Source organism: Dufourea novaeangliae, unplaced genomic scaffold (assembly GCF_001272555.1).
Source record: "Dufourea novaeangliae isolate 0120121106 unplaced genomic scaffold, ASM127255v1 scaffold299, whole genome shotgun sequence".
Classification (NCBI taxonomy): domain Eukaryota; kingdom Metazoa; phylum Arthropoda; class Insecta; order Hymenoptera; family Halictidae; genus Dufourea; species Dufourea novaeangliae.
The window spans coordinates 1,290,521-1,312,554 of record NW_015374192.1 but is presented as its reverse complement, the minus strand read 5'-3'; the positions used below and the strand labels follow the sequence as shown (position 1 = coordinate 1,312,554).

At 41.1% G+C, this 22,034-nt stretch overlaps 2 protein-coding genes across 2 annotated transcripts; both read right to left on the bottom strand.

Annotated features, from left to right (window-relative positions):
- Positions 1-7: 7 nt before the first annotated feature.
- On the bottom strand, positions 8-1,607 carry LOC107192209 (nucleolar protein 58-like). Its single transcript, XM_015581419.1, has 3 exons — positions 1,508-1,607; positions 1,292-1,423; positions 8-1,140 (listed from the first exon to the last, which is right to left on the bottom strand). Exons 1-3 carry the CDS (start codon positions 1,510-1,512, stop codon positions 441-443), a joined length of 837 nt encoding a protein of 278 aa, XP_015436905.1. The 5' UTR covers positions 1,513-1,607; the 3' UTR covers positions 8-440.
- A 3,188-nt stretch (positions 1,608-4,795) lies between these two features.
- On the bottom strand, positions 4,796-14,535 carry LOC107192213 (sialin-like). The gene is made up of 12 exons (XM_015581422.1): positions 14,401-14,535; positions 11,556-11,649; positions 11,203-11,261; positions 10,815-11,029; positions 9,328-9,564; positions 8,844-8,928; positions 6,971-7,194; positions 6,466-6,615; positions 6,257-6,389; positions 6,026-6,181; positions 5,870-5,955; positions 4,796-5,487 (listed from the first exon to the last, which is right to left on the bottom strand). The coding sequence occupies exons 2-12, from the start codon at positions 11,570-11,572 to the stop codon at positions 5,269-5,271; spliced, it is 1,581 nt and encodes a 526-aa protein (XP_015436908.1). The 5' UTR covers positions 11,573-11,649; positions 14,401-14,535; the 3' UTR covers positions 4,796-5,268.
- Between the last annotated feature and the right edge of the window lie 7,499 nt (positions 14,536-22,034).

The following is a 22,034-nucleotide window of genomic DNA, read 5'->3' as shown; positions in this document are numbered from 1 at the left end:
CAGTACGAATGATTTACAAAAGTATTTATTCGTCGAAATATTATACGTACATTTCATAGGGTGACCTATAACGTGTGTGTTTATACGTTTCTATTCGTCGGAGGCTGTTAACCTTAAGAATTTCGATAACAACATCGAGAACATCATTATCTGTACATAAAGCATGTAACGACGTTGCGTCTGTGTTTATGACTCACTGTGGATAGAAATTAAATAAATAAGATTTAATATAACGTGTTCTTATAGTGGTTGGTTCGTCGATGATACGTCATTTCGTTCTCGCGAACAACCTGGAATTGTGTTAGTCTTAACGATAACAGACACTAACGACTTACACAAAAACTCAAAAGATTGGTGTTTCGATATTTTCCTATCGATGAAGGTTGAGTGATACAATATGACGTACTAAATGGTGATTTATTCTATCGAATACTAGAATATCACGCTTCATTGCACTGTTGCGCGCCGTTCAATTCTTCATTGTTGTCACCTTCGTCGGCTTTCTGACAATTTTCTTCTTCCTCTACTACTTCCTCTACTACTTCTACAACTTCCAGTTCCTCCTCAGGTAACGCTTCTTCTTCCACCTGTTCCACCTGTCGTTTCTTCCTATTTTTTTCCTCTTGCTTCTTTTTGTCCTTTTTCGACTGGGTCTTCACTTCGGGTTCCTCCACTTCTACAGGCTCCTCTTCAACTTCCGCCACTGGTTCCTCCTGCTTTTTCTTCTCCCGAAGCTTCTTCTTGTCTTCTTTCACCGGTTTCTCCTTCTTTCCTGCATTCTTACCCTCCTTTTTCGCTTTCTTACTCTCCAAGTTACCCTGTTCCTCGACACTCGATTTATCCTTCAATTTCTTGTCCTTCTGATTCTTCTTGGAATTCTTTTGATGGGGTTCCTGCGCCTCCGCCGTGTACTTGTTCGACTTCTTTTTATCCTTCGCTGCTACGTTGCTCTTCTCTTTGGGATCAACATTTTCCTTCCCCTTCAACTTCTTGTTCTTCGATTTCGATACTTTCCCGGATTCAGCTGCCTCCACGTTGCCCTCAACGTTATTACCCTCGGCTTCCTTGCCCTCGGACGAGCTACTCTTCCTCTTCTTTGATTCGACCTTTTTGTTCCCAGCATCCTTCGACTTTTCGTCCCTGCAACGACCAAATCGATCGCGGTATACATCAATTTCCGAAGACAAAGTCCATTCCCGAAGATAATACGATCACGGAAACAGTTGCGTAACCGCTATCGGGAATCCACCGGAATCTGTTACGTTCGCATCGACGACTGTGTACTACTTACTTCGAATATGCAACGTCCCTCTTCTTCTTATTATGACTGCTCTTTGATTCGACTTCCTTGCCGGGTTTCTTCGCGAACGTCTCGGCGGCCAGCACCGTGACGATCAGAAGAACAGTGAGGAGTAACCAGATCCTGAATAAAATCAGAATATTAATCTAACGTGTAACCTTGATATGGCGTCCAGAACCCACTGGGGAACCAAAATATTTATCTCACCGCATTTTCGTCTTGCTCCCGATTCACTTTGGCTTATAGATCAAGTATGATTCGTGATCACGATTCAACACAACACTGACTATCCCGTTCGCTGGTCCCCCTCCTTATATCTTATATGTGTCCTTCCGTTGATATCTCGATAAACACGCGCGCACTATCCAGCGCATTCATGACGTGGATCGCGGCGATATTGGGGCCGATATCGAAATCGATCACCAATAGGTACGCGGATCGTGTCGTTCGCGACGGCGCAGAGTTCGAAGTTCGAGCGCGCGAGGATCGGTCGTTCTCTTCGTCCAAGCGTCGCGTCGGTAGCGTTTGATCTTCATTCGGATAGGTGGATTGTCACCTGTTCCGGAAACAACGGACTCTCGTCCTGTTTTCATTCATAGAATTTTCCACGGTCATCAGTTTTATTTTTTCTGTTTTTTTATTTTTCCTTTATTGTTCGTTTCGCCACGTCGTTTCTCGCGCGGCAGCTTCTATCATCCGACTAAAGCGAATCGAGATATTTAGGTCGTTTGATATCTAATCTGCGTACTTGCGAGCTTTGACGTCAGCAAACCACTCAATGGGAATGTTATTTTGTAGCAAACATACAAACGGTTTATCCCGCAGGTAATTTCGAGAAGCCATTGTAGATGATCGTGTCTCGTTGACGTCTTGCGCTCAGGTGACCATAGAAGATACCTGTATCACGTTGGTTAATCGCGACTCGATATGATATAATATTTTAACGAAGGGTTTGGGAATTTTGTTCCTTGGTGGTGATGTGCTTTCTTCGTTTCAGAATAGAGCGATTATTTTCGTCGCAGGTTTTCGTGGGTGGTAGAGTAAACGGATTCGTGTAGAACTGGTCTAATGGCGGACGCTGAGAATATCCATGGAAGCTCGTTCGCGGAAGTTGTTAGACGCCAGATTGGTGAATGCTATTCTTGGTGAACTTGTCACGAACGCGAGCGTGGGAGTTTCAAGGCTATTTTTCTTAAGTCTAGCCACGATACTTTTGCAGATCAGTGGGACAATTGACTGCTGAAATTTGTTTTATGACCATGCTGGGTGTTCCATTTTTATCCGTCCACGTATTGTCGAAATTATTTGCGATAATCTAAGAATATTTGAAACAATATTTTAAGCAAGCCTTTTTTTAGTTATTATAGATAACTCGGAACATTTATAACAATAGCGTTACTTTTTGAGAATTTAGACACAAATTTCTGACACCTTTAAAAGAATCGGTATTTATTCGATTTACTTTAGTACGAGGCATCGGTATCGTTTCTTTATGTCAGCTTGCAAAAATACCGCCGTGATAGCTTGAGAAGATAAACGAAATGCGCAAATTGCCATTTTTTCGAGACTCTTTATCAATCCGCTAGGTCGTTCGCACGACTTATCTTTTGATTGTTCTTCCCCCGTTCTAATAGTATATCCGTTTTCCTCGAATCCACCAACGTCAATTAATTTCGTGTAGGAAATTTGTTTATTGCACATCCCCTTATATATTTCATCATACCAGATCTGAGTTATCTGACGGATACCGAATACAGATATCATGATACAATCGATCGTCAATAGAGATCACGTTATCAAAAAATTTCACGAGTTCGAAATAAAAAGTTCTTTCCACCACAGATTTCTCACGGCGAAGAAAAACTATTTTGGGATTAAAAACACAGAGGTTAGTGAAATTATATGTAATCGTATATTTTTCATTTACATATATCTTTATGAATGATCCGTGCCATAAAATTTCTGGCGTTGAATCGATTTTGTTACAAAATGGTGCGTTTTGCTTGAAAACCACTCGTGGTCCATCGATATTTCCCAAGTTGTCCGCCGACAACAATCGATCGACACTTAAGTTTGTCGCAAGTGCCTCTGAGTAACCGTGAAGTGTGTTAATTCTCGATTATAATAAAACATTCATCAATTACAATTTTTTTTTTATATCGGACACAGAACTGTACACACGCAGAACCATAATTACACGATATTGTTACATATAACGTTCATCCGCATTGAGTCGAGTGAAAATCGTCAATCGATGACCAAATTTTTGTGGGAGATGTACAATTCGTGTCCATTTTCTACGCATATCAATGCGAGGAATAGTCTTCATGTTGTTTTGTGTCATGATAATAATTCATATTATTCAATTTCTACATAGTATTAAGTATTTGTAACTTAAAGTACTTATAAATAACGAACAAGGAGAACTGCGTGGCTTATCCTGCCTACACGGGAGTAGTATAAAAATAATTAAAATAACAATATTTGCAAAGATCGTTTCTTAGCTTTTTCTTTGTGTATCTTACGAATGGAATCATCAAGTTGCAAGGCAGAAACAGAAAGAGAAGCAGCTCCAGAAAGAACGAAATGTTTCCCCGTTCTCCTACTAAACAGCTTTTTTCGCGGATCGCGAACCATTAGTGACTAGTATTACGATCGAATTAATGGTGAAATAATGAAAAATATAAGTACTACGTAAAGTGAGCTAAGTGCGTTCAACGCGGTTGAAACAGATCCCTTTCTCAGAAGAAATAGAAAAATCATCGAGAACAGTGCCTAACGTAAGGCACTAATCAGTGTAATATAATATCTCTGTCTTTTCTCTTTGTACATTGTACTTTCCCCATTCTATTGTTCTGAAAATGTGGCATAAGTACAGTTCACGCGAAATCTATACGAACTTCTATTTCTTACACGGCGTATTCTAACAAGTTCGTAATATATCACCGACGAAGTAGAGGGCAGATACCTCTTTACGATCTCATAACCAAACACACAAAAGCCCTCCGGACTAACAACACTTTTCTTAAACGAAAAGAAATGATAACTACGGAGAATCTCAAACTTAAGTCGTCGTCATTTTCTAACATACACTGAAAAGCATATCAACGAATAACAACGCGAAGCATTAGTTCCCAAAAAGTGTTTGAATTCGTAAATTAAGTTATAAGTTTGTGGAAATTCTAAACAAGTTTATATAATTTATAGTAATTCAGTATTGCAAAAAGAAAAGGTCGATCAGTCTTCTGTTCGAACAACTGAATGATTCTATGCCCGACAGAATATTTGCGAGATCAACTTTCCAAATGATATTTCTTCTAACTTCAAAATATAGTCCATTTACATTGGGAACTTTCGCTTCCAAGTACCTCTACGAGATCCACTTCTTTTTTATCTTTTTACTAAGGCGAGAATGGAAATCACTAGTCACTCGAGATCACTTCTTCCACTCCTTTGATAACGCTCGAGCTGATTAGCCCGAAACGAACACGGGTGGGACAATGGACGTATCGTACATTTATGGCCACTGATCTCGAGTGACCACCGAATTTTCGGCCACCTATAATGATCTAGTGTTCTCGGCACAAAAGAAAGGTTTTGATCAGAGAGAACATAAACGAGCCGACAACTCGTACGAAATCGAAAAAATAAACTAATACGCTGCGTGAGCATTTGTGCTATGCCGAGGAACGTATGAAGAGAAAAATCGAAGCGTAACGCGACATCGCGATAAAAATATTCTGTAGAGAAGTTTGAATGTACATACCCTGACTTCTATATCGCTTCTCCCACCGTGGATTATGGGAAATATTTACACGGACTCGGGGACGTTACGAAAAAATAGACGTTTCCCATGTACACAGGCTGAGTTGGCCTCGAAGCCAGGAGAGAAGTATTTTCTAATTAGCTCCAAATACAAATCGCGACTCGTGGCACCTCTCGTTATCCTCCTCCCAGGACGAATTACGTTACGCCTCCTCGGTAACGTTCGACTTAACGATTTTCCCATTCTTTTGGGGGGAATCATTCAACGGCTGCGAATCCTCCTGAACGGATTGCGGATACTTTTGGTCGGGATAGTTCCACGGCTGGATGTCACCCGTACCGAAAATCTGATAGACGACGTACGTGCCGCACGCGACGCATGCGGTCACGCCGAACACTTGCCTCCACGCGTCGAGGGCTTGCTGTGAAATTAATTATTCATTATTTCCTGGTACAAAAATCACGAACGATTCTGGTCTTGTTTACTGGCGCGTCGCGAAGGTGAAGATTCTAGTGTTAATTAATCTAGCAAACTTAAATTTCGTTTCTGTTATAAACACGAATAGAAATCTCGTGATTTGAGGACAAACGGAGAATTTAGTATCTGACTAACACACAAATCTGAATATAGCAATCGAAAATAATGTGTAAGGAAATATGTAGCAGTTGTTCTTTCCCAGATATGTTCAATGTTTCATTCGCACAGTTGACTAGTCATCGTAAGCTAAGAATTGTAATTCGAAACGTACAAAGTACTACTGAGTACATAAATGAGGATAGATTTAAACAGAATTGTCTACTTACGCTGTCCTGGGTAAGCAGACCAGCTACAACCGGGGATAGGAAACTCGCTGACATGTGAATTGTCTGTGCAAATGCCAATATCGGACCTGCGAACAGTTGACTGTGAAACACGTGGTCGAATAAGTACAACTTTAGTATAACGATAAGTTTTCGTACCAGCGAAATTTGGCGCGATATCAACGATGCTTGCCATCGCCCCCGCGTAGGCAGCAGTGATAAGGGTGACGGCTATGAACCACACCACTAAAACGAGAACGACGTTGCAGCCCAGATAGCCGATCAATACCAACATTATTCCAGGAACTACTTGAGCTGTGAAAGGGAGAAGATTTGTTATACAACACCGTACAGAACCGTGGCTTCGAATTCTAAAGAGAAGATACACACAGGCAGCAGTGAACACCTTCCGAACGTTCGTCAACGAGAGGATCTGTCGCGTGACGAGGACATCAGCTATATAGCAAAACGCGACAGAGCTGAAGTAACTGCAGATAAAGGGTAGACCAGAGAGAAGACCGTTCTGGAAAGAAATATCAATGTTTATATGAATACAAAATCCTAGATGATCATTCCAAAAGTCTCCTCGTAACACGTACCGCTTGAATACTGAATCCTAAAACTGTCTTCATGTACATTGGTCCGGAGATAATGAAGATGTAATGCACCCATATCCTTCCGAACGTGGTAATTCCGATCGACCAGGCCGGCCACGACGTCAGGATGGACCTCCACGGAACTGGCATGCTCTTCGTGAAAAAATTATACATTTCGTTGACTAAATTTAATTCCGAATTTCCACTATCACTTCAGAGCTGCAGCGAATGGAGACTATATGAAAAGACCTTAACGGACAAGTGCTAGGATTTGTATAGATCGAACAAAGGTAATTGAAAAGAAATAACTTAGTCGAATATCTTATATTAGTGGAAGTACGACATTCATGTATCTATACGATGGGACAAAAGTAGTCCTGAATAGCAAATTAATTCTATTCTCACTCAAGAAACGAATAATCCAAACTAATCATAGATTTCATGATCCTGTTTTGTTCCTACATGATATCGAGTATTTCGAAAAACGAAACGACAACCATCAAGGTACCTCGTTCGTCCCGTGAACTTGGTTTCCAACACTTCCTTGAATATACCGTAGCTCCTGCTGCGATATTCTCGGATGAGCGGCCGGCGTATCGAAGGCGTAGAAGTACCAGAAAAGGCACCAGAGCATACCGATGCTGCCGGTCGTGTAGAAGACCAGACGCCATCCGAAGTGAGCGATGATGAATCCGCACAGTGGATAGGTTATCCCGATGCCGAAGCTGAACCCTGAATATAGATAATCTAGATGTTAGGAGTGGCTCACCCCACGACCCGGAAGGAAGCTGAAACATGATGGTTGTCGAATGGGCCTCGCCTTGGCTCGTGTACGATTTTCATGCTTGGCGACGATCGCTCTTCAGCGGTGGCTCTATATTTCACCCTGTAAAGCGATTCAAGTAGAGACTTAGTACGATGGGATGAGGATGAACGCACGGCGAAGCTGCTACAGTGGGGACAATTAAACTTCTATACCTGAAAATATATCAAGAGCGGGAGAGAAGCGTACCGATCCCGAAAATGAGCGACCCCAGAAATTGGCAGAAAAAAAATCGTCGAACAAATCTCAGTAAAAGAATGGAATTAACGAATGAAATTAGACCGGCTATTTACCAGTTGCAATATTTTTAATCAAATTTTACCCATCTCTGGCGACACACTTCTCACTGGATTTCAAGATCACATTTCGAACCCACGATAAAAACACACTGGAGAATGAGAATTTCGTCGACAATGCGATTGAAGCCAAAAGAAGCAATTTTAAATTTGTCACTTTAAATCCAGTCTTGACTATTAACACGGTATAGCGTTTCATGGTGAATCGTATTGAGAACATCTATCCCTTTGCTATCACGTCGAATCTCATAATGGATGAATTTCCAATATTCAAAACTATTAAATGAAGGATGTATTGTGTTTTATGAATTTTGTATACTATAGACAGCAGCAAAGGGATGTTCGAGTTTACACGCACCAAGGCTAGCCCGCGTACTTCTAAGACGCGTTGAAGCAACGAAAAAAAAAAAAGATTTAAAAAATGTAACAAGACGAAAACGGTGAGTCGCTGTGAAAACACGGTATGTATATCGATCGGGCACACGCAGTGTCCGTGTATCTGGGAAAGTTTGAGTGAGAAGGATGATCGGATTATCGCTCGTCGTAAACAAAGAGACAGAGATAGATACATAGAGAGAGAGAGAGAGAGAGAGAGAGAGAGAGAGAGAAAGAAAGAAAGACAAGTAAAACAGATTTTCCCCGTGGCGGGCAGCATCGACACATACAAGGATACGATGAAAAAAATAGAGAGTATTACGGAAACGTGTTCCTCGAGCCCGGCTGATTCTACCAGCTGGAAGTATACTCGGCCTTTCTCATGCTGTTGAGCGGTCGCATATGTTTTGAGTATACCCCTCGCTCCGGCGAATGCAGCCACGTGGAGCTTGAACCAATCAGGAGTTACAAAGTGAAATGAACGCATTATCGATATGAGAGACCGTGTTTCTCGTAATCGACTTGTGATACATGTGCTCTTGATCCGGGAACCGTGAATTTTGACTGAAAAAACAAGAGAGATTCGGAGCCGAGAGTCGATATATGTACATAGCTCTTCTCATTCGAACTTCCGTTTTCCCGTTTTGTCTGAAAGAAGCGTGCATTAGTAATTCCATAGAAGTAACCGTATCTTTCGAACAGAGAAAATTATAAAAACAGAAAAATAGAGATAGTACGAGAGAGAGAGAGAGAAAAAAAAATACAGAAAGGGGCGGAGAGAACAGAGATACGAATTATCGCGAAATTGCTGTCGTCGTACGTATCGATGTTTCACTGTAATACAGAAAGAAAAATGTAATCGACGCGACCAGAAAAAGCAGATTTACCTTGGAAGGAAGACATGAAACGTGAACGTTCCACGGGCGGGATCCAGTGCCCGACGATGGCGTACATTGCGGGCCACGTGAGTCCCTGTGAACACACAGATTTTTGTCGGTTCAGAGACGATTCGCCTGATCCGGATTAAGCCTTAAAGAACTCCAATTTTCATTTCTCAGAGGGAGTAATTGAAGTATTACGAAGTGTCCTATCTCTTTACTGATTCTGAGAATAATTTTGTTTCTCCTACCTACCTACCTATATAACCTTTTTTTATTCTGTCTTTGAAAATACGGTGAAGTGCTTAGTTCTCCATGGGGAAAAAGGCTCTGAATGCAAAGGGTTAATACGAATTGAACAGAAAGCAATATAAGCTATAGTTCCGATCGGAGGCAGTCAGCATCGAAATTTCTTCGATTCTTTTCTTTCAACCCTAACACATCTATCCATCTTCGTTGAATCTCTTCCAGTCATTGTTTCGCCGAAACTTACACTCGCAATGCCCTGTATACTCCTAAGAGCGATCATAAAGCCATAATGGATTCCCGCTGCGGATGGCATTAGCAGGCTGCAGATCGCGGTAATCAGCTGCGACCCGCCGAATACCGTCTTGGTGCCGAAATACTGGGTGAGCACACCGCCGACCACTTGCGACAGTATGTAGCACCAGTAGAACGATCCGCTGATGGCGGACTGTATAGTCGGACTCCATTCGAACTCCCCCTGTTCCTGCGCGACAAACAAACATGTGCGCTGTGAAATGTTTCGCCGATGACTAAAGAGACCAAAAAAAGTCGGGTGAATCGATAAAAATTATCACGAGACGTAATTGTTGAGTGCTTATCGTCGCGATACATCGCGCCCCATAGTGGTCGAAATGGGTTTTTCTGGCTGGAAAAAACGTAAAAACTGAAAGTGCTTAAAAAAAACCTTTCACCATGCAGTAAGTGAGAGATGGATACTAGATAAAAATAATCAAAAGTGATTTTAATTTCTGCCGCTCGTTCATCCTAATCCTACTTTTCTATATTCGATTTTTATCAAATAAATGTATATTCAGTCAAAATACTCCATTCCGTTCCATAGACGAAGCGGAAATTGTTTTGTCCAGCTAGCAAGTCGACTTTTACCACTGCTGCGCCGTTGAGAAATATTTCGCGAATTAATTAATTGCGAATGTTTGCAGAATTCGTAAGAGTTCCGTGGAGCCATTGTCTTCCTCCCCTCCCGCCAGTCTGTGATCAGAGAGCCTGTGGCTCGACGGTTTCCACTGAATAAACGGTGTTTTACGTAACGTGATTCGCCGACTTTAATCGCTCTATCAATTTGAACGGTGCAAATTATCGAACCCTGAAGTCCAAGGCAATTATGGAGTTCCGCTGTCGCTAAGATTCTACAATATATAAGAACGCGGCGACGATTAAACACGTGACGTTACGTGAACACGCTTTTCAATTACTGGACGTCAGCTTCTGATAGGCATAATCCCGTGTAACCAATATCGTGGTGATCGATAATAAGGTATGCAAAGCGATCGACATTGAACGTTTCTTAAAAGAACTAATTACAATCTACGATCTTCTATCTTTTCATGCTATTCTGTCCAGTCTTAAAGATTCAAATGAGCGAAGATAGACGTAAATTGACTGAACCTTTGCTAACGAATAAAAAACTATTCTTTCATTTAGAGCAGTAATAAAAAAGTATTATTTCATTTAGAGTAGTAATAAGAAACTATTATTTCATTTAGAGTAGTAATAAAAAAACTATTCTTTCATTTAGAGTAGTAATAAAAAGAGAAATTTCGTTTTGTGAATTAGAAATTTGAAGTCAAGGAAACAGTATTCGTTTGAAGAAGCGATCCACGAGTGATTTCGCGGTTTCAACAATGTAATAATGGCGGCGATCGTTTTCACACCATAAGAAACATGCACGATATTTCAAATGGAATGTGAATTTATCATGTGTACGCGATCTACCTCGTTGTTGGCGAACGTGTGGTTGTTGCTGTACGATGCGTTCGGCGTTGCGTAACAATACTGAGACGTGACGGCGACAGTGGTATCATTTGACGTCGTCGACGGCTGTTTGACCATCGCCACCATAGCGATGTTGATGTCGTTTCTCATCATGAAAGAGACGGTGAATCCCGAGAAGGAGAGCATGTAGAGTACCACCCGCGCTGGGACCATGTCTGGAAACGCGAATGTGATTGGTGCAACGTCGTCTCGTAGATCGAGCTTCGAACGAACTTAAAAATCCTTCAACGTCTCTCGACACTTGTCGAAATCATTATCAGACTGTTTTTATTAATTTCTTTTGTTTTTTTTTCTTTTTAACGGTGTATAACTTGAAGAGTTCCTTTACCTCTCAGTTTTCGCAGCCGGCAGGGTGACCGTGTCTTATATATGGTATGATCTTCGTATCTGCGTAATAGATACAATTGACATATTTATATAAACCAAAGAATCAGGTTGTTATGGAGAAGAAAATGAATAGAGTACAAACATGAAATCCCGATGATTGGTTTTATCGTTTCTATTTTTATCTTTACAACAGATTCGTTTCCGTTTCTGTTTCGATCCTTTTCTGCGACCGTTAGACAGGTTTGAGAATTTAATGCGTGACTATGAGTTGCTGTTATTGTCATCCTATTAGACGCTTGATAGATGAACGCGGTTTTAGTTTGCGCAATGATAACGCCGTTGCAATTTCGTTACCTCTGGGTGTCCTCCATTTTTCTGGCCGGTGGCTAGTCGAACGAACAGGATGAACTTCCTTGTGCGAGGAAAAGATTGAGGATCACCTGAGATTCTGGAACATAGACGGTTAAGACATATACATACATATATATGTAAGTACTGAAATAGAATCGTGGTTATCCAATGAATAAAGAAAATAATAAGGAAAGATAAAGAGCGCATAATCAAGATTCAGATGCTAATTGCATCAGACACGTAGATCTACGTATCTTGACGGTTATAAATTGGCTGTTAACTGATCAATGAATTACTTTGTTAGGAAAAATTACGCTATCGTAAATCATTGAAATGTTAATGGAAATTAATGGACTGCATTAAACGACAGTTAAATTGACTCGACGATTTAGCTATTAACTGCAACTCATCTCCATCATTGCAATTGTTAGTCAAGACTACCAATGTAATCGCTGCCGAGCGACAAAAAAAGAACTGTTACCGTAAATTTCAAGATCAAACGCAATGCGTGTTTTTCTTCTTCCCCTTGGAGCAATAAGTTAATCGCTGTGTAGCAATTTCACGCAAGAAATTACGGTTGCAGATCTGTTGCATTTTTATGTAACTTCCTCAAGGCTGTACGATCTAACGATCTTTTTAGTTTCGTCGACAACAGAGGCTGGTTACTTGTACACATTTATACATAGAACCGCGCACACCGTAATGGCCATCGGTGACCCTAATTAAACGCCAGTTTCTCGTTCTAACGCTTGTAAACAACAATTAAATAATGTCGGAGTTAGTCATATCGTCGAGTCCATCGGTTTCGGCGCGCCTTTATTAAAAGAACGAGTATAACGAAGAATAATTGTGCACGCTGGGAATTACAGAAGAATATTTCTTTTGTTCAAAGTCAGAGACGTGTCTTTTATAAGCAAGGTTCACAGATCAATAAAGGCGAAGGGAATGAAAAAACCAGAATTTAATAGCCTGTGGACGACTTACGAGGGCGCAATGAAATTCCGACACGGATCTCATATACGCGGTATTCGACGAACGCGCTTGAAAATTCATCAGTTTGCAAAGGTCGCAACTCCAATCATGCGTAAAACCGAAAGAAACCATCGTCGAATCGACCATGACGTTTCATTTTTGAATGTCGCGCCTTTTTTTTTCTTTCTGGACTGTACTCTTTTTCGAAGTACGCGAGTTATGTAAAAAAAAAAAGACAGATCACTGTTAATTATAAATTATTTTTGAAATTCGTTAAGTATATCAAATAGAAGATCAATTTTTAGATTGCAGATCCAAAGAATAGGATTACAGAACTCGTTTCACGTTGAAATTCCTGACTTACTTAAAAATAAGTGTTACCGATGACCTGTACAATATCTAAGTTAACGCAGCAACAACCATAAGTATTGTTTCAAGGATGGCAAATATGTATGTAGTTTCAGCGATCATATCTTTCCGATAACGGTGCATAATTTACAACTAATTTGGTATTCATTCGTGTAGAACGTGTACACGTCGAGGAAGCGGCTTGCACAATTAACTTAACTTACTTTTTGCGGATGATCGATCGGATTTATACCGTAATAATAATTTCTCTTGAGTCAGAGAATGAATCATTACGTCTGCACTTGTAATAATGTATCTTGTTGTCTTTGTCATCTTTCCTGTCCTCGATTATTCGTGTTAATAAGAATGGAATACAACGCGTATTTGGAGAATGTTTGAAGAACACGAAGCGCATCGCTGCGAGTGCAAATTTCTTACAAAGAAAAGAGTTCGGTGTGTGTGTGTGCGTGTATTAAAATCAACGCGATTTCTAGCGACGCTTTTCCTGCTTGAATCGATGCGGAACGCCACGTGTTCAGATTATACGATTCTATTGTCTAGTTCGTTCTGTGCCACTATACTCATTGATATTGCGTAATCCAGTTTTGTTTACGGTAATTCATCATTTGATATTATATTTGTATTTAACATGCAGCCAGACAGAAATTTGTCATGGTAACCGGTGTGTACAGGTTGTTGCGCTGATCGACGAAATCGTTGAATCGTCTTTTATCGTGAATCAAAAACGAGATAAAAAGTTAATAAATCGGGTTACAAGCCGTTTATATAATTTCCTGTGTTCAATTCTTAATTCTTATCTACATATGTATAAATAAGTAACTCTTCCAAGTGGAACAATAATATTACGAAAAATAACAATAATATGTATCTGCATTGGTACAGCAAGACAAGAGTGTACTGTACATATTATATTCAATATTTTCAAGTATCACTTGGGTAATCCGGTTAGGAAGCTTTTCTAAATCTCCAATAGTTCGGAGGATTGCATCAGAAGTTTCATCTCTGAAGTTTCATCGTTCGCGATGAAAAATGAACTAATTTTTATACGCTTAGTCAGTAGAGAGAATTCTATCGCTATTGCAACACATCCCGTGTGACTCAACGGAAATCGGAGTGGGTAAGTATATATGAAATGTCATTCCTCCAGTTGTCGCTTCTAGTCTGCTCCCGAGGAATTCAGGAATGCAATTTGCGTAACATATCCCTGATAATACAAAGCAGATATTAATAGCAGACGTTAATAGTAACGGTCATAAAAAAAAGCGAAACGATGAAAGGAACGTGCGTGCATGGTAAGCAAATAACCGAGGCGTTTATAAACAAAATTTCAAAGTCAGTCGCTGTCAGCGGTACTTTCGTTTCTACACCGTTAACGATAATAAAACCGAAGTAAGCATATATAACCACGAATTACAATTAATCTCTTCTTACATAGATTGATTTATCTTGTTCCCAAGCTGAAAGTACACAATACACAAAGTCAATGAAGGAATAATGGGCTACTTACTGAGAAGCACGTGTGGCGTACACCAGTCGACTCGCCGATTCGAATTTAATTCCTTCTCGTTCGATTCCTAATTAACACCAGACAATGTTTACATCGACACAAGACTCAAGATACCGTAACGCGGATGAACTTCCACAAGACTATCAAGCCCAAATGGCTCCGAAACACCTGGATTCTAATTTTATATCCGACGATGTTGTCAGAGTCTCAATAAAACCGTGATGAACGTGTTTGAATCAACACAAAATCGTCAAGATAGATGTCCCATTCCCCCACTTGTGACAAGAGTCAATAAAAAAAGAAAACTTTCGGACGATGATTCAGGCCTTCAAAGAACTATAAAAAGGACTAGAGATACGCTAGTTCAGCTCGTGTGAAAGCGGCAGCAGGACTGGAAGGGACGAAACATCATCCCGAACGTGAAGAACAACCGACACTGAAAACGCGACCTGGCCACGCGGCATTGACTATCTTCCAGGCCCCACCACCACCGCCTTCGCTTCTTTTCAATCGTCCGTTCGTTCGGCGTGTTGGAAATCCGCAAGAATCGCGCGTGCACGAATCGCCGTGAAATGAGAAAACGTGACCGTGACGGTGCTGTTCCAGCAACGAGACACTCACGAGGGTCACGTCACAGACGGTTGGCGGTCGACAACGTTCAGCGATTCGTTCGGGGAGTGTCGCTCGATCGTTTAAACCGCGGCGCGCGGTCGGTGTACCGCATGATCGGGTAAACAATGGCAGAAAGATCGACAACCTCGATAAATTGGTGTTAATTCGACGCCGATGCATACAGGCAACGTTTCTCGCAACCGATTATTACCGTTTCATTTGAAACAACGCTCGATGCATGGTTGATTGGTATCGATGATACTCTCTGGTCTCTATTCATTTCTGTTTTCTTTTTCGTGATTCGCATCACGCGGTTACATTGTCCCCTCGGGACTTGATTACATTCGATCGTTGCAACGATTGACCGTCCGTTTGTCCGTAGTCTCGTAAGAATTGAATTTCACTGGAATAAAGTGTAAGACGAAACGATGATGGTTGTAGACACTTCGGAGCGAAAATAAACACTGGACAAAGGTAAACGGAGCGATTTGAAATGGAAATTCTGTCACTGTTATGGCAACGCGTGCATACTGAACTGTCAACTTGACGCGAACGTTTGATTCCGTTCGAAAGTAGTTTTCACGCGCATGGCTATTTCGATCCGGGAAAAAGTGTCGCCACGGTAATTATTGCTGACAGTGTTGACTTCATATTTATTTCTAGTGGGTAAATACGTTGTGGATTTGATATTCTGTCATCCGAATCTAAATGATAGATTACCTTTATCGTTAATAGAGGAGGGTGCGCGTCAGAATAGAAAACAAGATAGACGATGCAGTCATAGTTCTGATGAAGCCAAAGTAATCGGAACCGTTCACAGGGTAAAGTGATCGGTACCTGCTGCTAGTATCAATTTTCGTTGATTTCTTTATACATCGTGCCTTGTTTCATGTACTCGTCGTGCATCGTTGCTTGTAAAATCGCAAGGTCACCGCGATTAGACCTGACGGCTCAATTTTCGCCGATCGATCAACACAGCGATAGAGTTCACGTTTAATTTTTTCGCTGAGCAACAACGATTGCCGCATCTGAAACATATATGTACACGTTCGATGGAAAACTTTTATGTGAGACGTTACTTTCTACCGAGAACTGAAGTTAAATTAACGATGTTTTCGTTAATATTCATTTTGTTTCCATAAATTGCAAGTGACGTAGCGAAACAACGCTTCATGTAACTCTTTGACATTTATTGATCGATTAAAGCAGCGATGCGTAGTTTTCCTTTCTCTTCTACGCCAAATCTTTTAGTGGATCGCGTCGCGCAATAGATGTTCACGGTTTTGTCCTTTGATTTTTCATTTTTAACGAAACGAGGAGTCTCTGTTCTTTGGACAGAATAAGTAATAATTTTAGTATCCCTGTGATTTATTTAAGATTTATTTGTCGATAAAATAAAATACTCTTTACTGTACAAAAATAGCGAGGTGAAATTATTTATAATCGATTTAATATATGGTGAAATACAAACACTATGTTACAAACTGAATATCGTAAAGCAATACCAATTCGAGAGGTTTACAATGATGGTACTTAACGGATTGTATGGCAAACGTTACGTTATTTATTAGCGAAGCAAATTATTTCATTATTGACCACATTGAAATTATAAGGCGAGTCAGTGTATGCGAGTCGTTCAATTGAATTCTTGCGCCGGCTGGCACGGGATCGGGGCATGTGACCATCCCTCGTGACGTTAGGGGATGCTCTCAATTCTTCGAAGTGGACTTCCGGTCAAAATCAGACTTTAGCTGTCTGCACAACAGCTTTAAGATCTTGAACGAAATTCTTGACTGAAATACTGATATTTCTTCTCTGTACTAATCTTCACATGCTGATCCTATCACTTGGCAACAAACGATCCAACTGATATATCTTCGATTTCAAGGAAGCAATTTCGGAAAAGCCACAGATCACACAAAGAGCGACCATATTGGTTTCATTCCCCACAGAAACAATTACACTATAGGGGTTGATGTCACTATGTAACCTGAAGCTTTACCGAAGTCTCCTCCCGTTCTATAAAGATACTCCACTCCTCACAGTAAACGTAATCTGATAACAGGAACTAATAATCAGATGATTGGAAAACGTTTTATCGCTGCAAAAAGGAAACACGATTAGGGGATGAACGGTTACGCAAAGATCGATTACAAGTAAAATATAGCCAACGGAAAGTGTAAAGTCTATCACACTTCGATACTTTGTCATAAAATAATTAGCGATAAATTAACTGGTAACATCGAAGTGTTGGAGCAGATAGTTTCTAATTCACGTACCGGCAGTCGAGATAACAAATGCGGCATATCACAACGTTCTGACGGGACGTAATTCGATGATTACGAAGTCGCCAAACGGTTACATCATAGGATGTGGTATCTAGCTGATATGCGCATACATTTTAACTATCGAGTGGCACTACACAACGATGAGATCGACAAAATAGACCAAGAATTGTCGCAGTACGACGGTACCTAACCTCAGCGGGGCGACGCTTCCCTTTGAATTTTGAGGTTAGGTCCGGTCGGAATGGGTGTTCCTGACCCCGTAAACGCCACGTGGACGTGGCCTTCAGTTTTTACATTGAAAAAGGGTAATCGAAAGCGGTCAATTGTATCAGTGACTCACCTTCAGACCGTCTCTCCTTCTGACAAAGACCTTCTGCAGTTCGACGGCTCGCTTCTGTGCTGGCATTTTCTCGGTCGTACGTCCGTTGACGTTTCACGCGCTCAATGCCATCGTTCCACAATACGAAGGAGCACTTGCTACGAGACAATTTGCTGTCGCACTCGCGAATGAACGACGGACACACAAAAAAAAAACGCACACGACACACGAGCCACGGAAACGCGAGCGCGTATATTAACTCCAGTGTTGCGTCGCGGCGCCCTTGTGCTCGCTGCGCCATGAAGCGGCGGGGTCATGTGACTACCAGTTACCACGCACTCGCGCTCCGATCGATCGACGACCACTGCGTCGTCGTCGTGCGCTCTTCTTGGCCACATCGATGCTCTACCTCTGGGAAAACTCGAATTTCCCGGCATTTTCGATCGATTTTACGTCTATCCCGAGGTTGGCGTAGGAGTAACGCGGGATTGAACGCTTTAGATTCAAGGTGGGCGGTAATTTTATGGTTTAGATCTGCGCTGGAAATCTCCTCAACCCTTGTGTGTACTATAGGGATGCCGTATTTTAAATGTGATTTTACAAGGGCTTCTGGATGACATTGAAAGTAAATATTACCGTGCTTATCTTCAAACAGAGCAAACGCTGTTCTTCATAAAACTTACATTAACTTTCTACGTTATACAGTCTTTGCGGTAAAATGTATTCTATGTTTCCCTTGTTTTACTTATTATAATTGTAACATGATTTTTTAAAATGTTTGTAAATAGAGTTGTCAGTTTAGATTCCGATGATTACCAGTGAACATGTTTTAAATTAATATTCGTATTCGAATAGTTGAAAAAAGATTGGTTCAGTAAAGAGTTTGATATAAGGATTTATTCTGCTTGTCGCTATGAAGCTAACAGAACTTGTCGGAAAATGATTTGAAAAATTTTATGCAAATGACTCGTACGTTAACGTTTCTTTGAGTGTCGGCTGAAGAAATGAAGTATAAACTGATTTTATTGGCAGATTTTATTCTAATGTTCGTTTCTTATGTGTAAACCGAGAACTTGAAGCGACCATTGGTCCTTTCTAAAAATATACAGATTACGTAATACAAGTGAGTGAGTGTTTTAACAGTTGGAAGTTAGTGTAATTTACGACTTTCAATAAGCTACGACGGCTATGCTAATATGGAATTTTGCGACGGATACATAATTCATGCGCCCATTCATTTCATATATGTAGGTCAAAACTTGGTTGCTTCTACGAAGGGTTTGACTGTCACTAGTTCGTATTATTTTACTTACTTAGGAATACCAAGAATTATCTGTTGTCATTATTCTTCTATCGATATTTTCGTCACGTCAGATTCTTAGGATTTCATGCAATGAAAAACACTAATACTTCTATCAATTAAGATTCTTTCTTGAAGGTCACCCTGTATCGCGAATTTTTTTCACAGAAACGTAGTTGTCTGAACTATTCTTTTCTGTGTGGACGCTCGGTAATCGACTCTGATATCGCATCGATTGTTCCTTCGATCACGTGTCATCGCTAACCGCGGAGTTCACGATCAATCTCTCCCTGCACCTAGTGTATTTCGAAAGCAACATCGGTAGTCACAACACTTTTTGGAAAATTTCAGTGAAAATTTTCAATGTAGCCGCTTTGAAACCGCGCGTCAAATGACAACGTACTCATAATGAGTCAACCAAACCATTCCGTGCAACCAAGAAAGAAACATGCAAAGTGCCCCTCAGGTTTACCTTCGCCCCAAACTAACAAACACAAGTATCTCCAATTTCAAAATACATTTTATTAAATACAATAATTGCACGGAAAGTTTACGAACGATTCAATATACTTACGAAGCTATTAATTCGTGTTCCGAGATCACATGCGTCTAGGTTAAAGTTTAGCGTGTTTCCGGTTTCCACAGACTGAAACGAACTCACTCGACATCGACTTACATAGTGGACGACGAGGAATGCATCGAACGCGTGGAAAGCATAGCTTTGGAAAGCCCGTCTATCACCGATCCGAGGATAGACACGAACAGGCTCGTCAAGAGAATTGATAAGACGGTAATTACATAACACATTCGTTCCCTTGATTATTCACGCGTGACAGGAAGTTATTGTTCTACCCATTTTCATAACATGGAAGAGTATTCTCTCAGCATTTTTTTTTAGACCTCCAACACGACCTTCTGCGGCGTTAGAAAATCATGGAATCAGTGCAATGGGAAGCCATCGAATACATTTGTCCCGGATAATTCTATCATCGAGGAAGGTACGATCGCGATACCGACGTAAAGAAACGAGATAATTCTATGCCATGGCTACGGAACCTGTTGTCCGTTCTTGTATTTTTCCCCCTTCTCTTTAATCAACCCGACCCTTGCCTCGATTAATCGTACGCGCTAATCGTCTGTCGATTACCGCGGAAACTCTATCCTGATCGTTGAACAAGTATTCGACTTTGACTCGACATTGGTAAAGCTTCACGAACCGGAGAACTAGTTTGTTCAAGGTGAAACGCGTGTCTTGCGATCGTTATCGTTCTCTGGCTAACCACGAAAACCGTCTGTCGCAGAGAGTGAACTGATCGGGGCGTTAACGAAACAGCTGTATCTGGTAGAAGCACAAATGCAAAAGGTACAAAGTGATATGAAGAGAAGCGAGGAACAGTTGAGGTCGAAGGATCAAGAGATCATCCGTTTGAAGCGGAAGGTTCGTCGCTAGTTTTCTTCGTTGATCCCGCTGTTCCTCGTTCACTGTAACTATATTTGTTTCTGTTTCACGAACGAATGTAGATCAAGGACTGTGAAGCTAACAGTAAGAACCAGGAGGCCCAGCGGAAGATGGAGCAACAACAACGACGAATTCAGAAGGACCATTCGGAGTACCTTTACCAACGATGCATGACGCTCGAGCACAGAATCTATGACATGGAGGTTGACCGATTACCCACCTTGATGTATTTCTACTAGTCCACGCAAATAATTATCGCGACACAAAATTACCGTATCCTCGTTTTGCAGAAATTCTTGGCCGATTACGGTCTGATCTGGGTCGGCGATACGAACAGCCCGAACAACAACCCTGAAACGGTTCCCAAGTAAATCGAGTATTACGTTACTATTCTAACAGGGTCGGCAACCGATCGAATTAATTATCCAGTTCTCGATGTCTTTTAGTAATTTCATCGAGACTTGTTACGAGCAGATAATCGCGAGCATCGATCAGCTCAATTTAGCCGCTGGGAAAGGCGAAGTTCACGTGCTGCACAACGAGAAAGGAAATGGCGCCTCGTTCAAAGTAAATCGCAGCTTTTCGACGTATATATATATATATTCAGGACTTGTTATATTTGTTATAATTTAATCAATGCTTCAAGTGCATCATTTTCGATGACCAATGCATTATTCATGGCCCAGTGTTCTATTGCAACAACGCGATCGAGTTCTCTCCGCGTGCATTCTTTCCTCTTAATTTTATACCGTGTTCTTCGCCGGCCACGTTCCATCGATAATTGTGCTTGCGCAACGCGGTGTCGATTTTCGACGGCAATCCTTCGGCCTCGATGCATTTTAATGAAACGCGGATGGCAGACGTTAATCGCCTGTACAGGTTACGTATGGAACAGTGACGAATATGAATTACGATCGTGGAAGATTTGCGATATTCCAGATCCCCGATAACATGAACCCAGTGATTTTTTTTTTCACCGTTTGTTTTTTTATTCCTCGCGGCACTCTTGTAACACGACAATCCGTTGACGGGTAATTAGACGTTCTTAGCTGAAGCCTTTCAATCGGAAACGATTAATCGAGTGTTGTTCGACTGTTCGAAGACTCCTACCTGCATGTCGTTGAAATTCTACAAAAATGGAATGACAGTGCAAGGTGGCTTACTACGCCCTTACGACGATCCTACTGCGGTGGCGTTTCTGCGCGACATTTTAGAAGGTTACTTCCCTTCCGAGTTGCAGCAGGCTTATCCACATGGAGTGCCATTTAAGGTGAAGATTTATTTACCATTTACTTAGAACTTCGATATGGAGCTGGAAATTGAAATCGCATCGTTTATGGTTTTAAACGAACTTTCAACGGATTAGGTGGAAGATCGGAGAACACAAATGTACTTCAGCGACACTATCGATTTTCCCGGACATGGTTATCGGCTGGGAAAGCAATCACAGGCTGATAACACGCCGATGATATCGAATAAAACTCGTAGGCCGAGTACTGCGTCCGTGAAATCAGGTCGACGTGCTTCGGTTTCGAAAGATAATCTGCCTGGTTCCGATTTTCCTGTGACACCTTTAACGGCCAGGTATTTCGAAAAAATTCCGTATTTGCCTCTTAAAGATTCGATGATCATCGACAGGTCCGGAAAACTGAAAAA

Excerpts from the sequence above, each read along its gene's own strand:
- LOC107192209 (XM_015581419.1), bottom strand. Across the intron at positions 1,141-1,291 it reads AGGGACGTTGCATATTCGAA|GGACGAAAAGTCGAAGGATG; the intron begins GTAAGTAGTACA and ends TGGTCGTTGCAG.
- LOC107192213 (XM_015581422.1), bottom strand. Across the intron at positions 9,565-10,814 it reads ACACGTTCGCCAACAACGAG|GAACAGGGGGAGTTCGAATG; the intron begins GTAGATCGCGTA and ends TTTGTCGCGCAG. Across the intron at positions 5,956-6,025 it reads TATCGCGCCAAATTTCGCTG|GTCCGATATTGGCATTTGCA; the intron begins GTACGAAAACTT and ends AACTGTTCGCAG.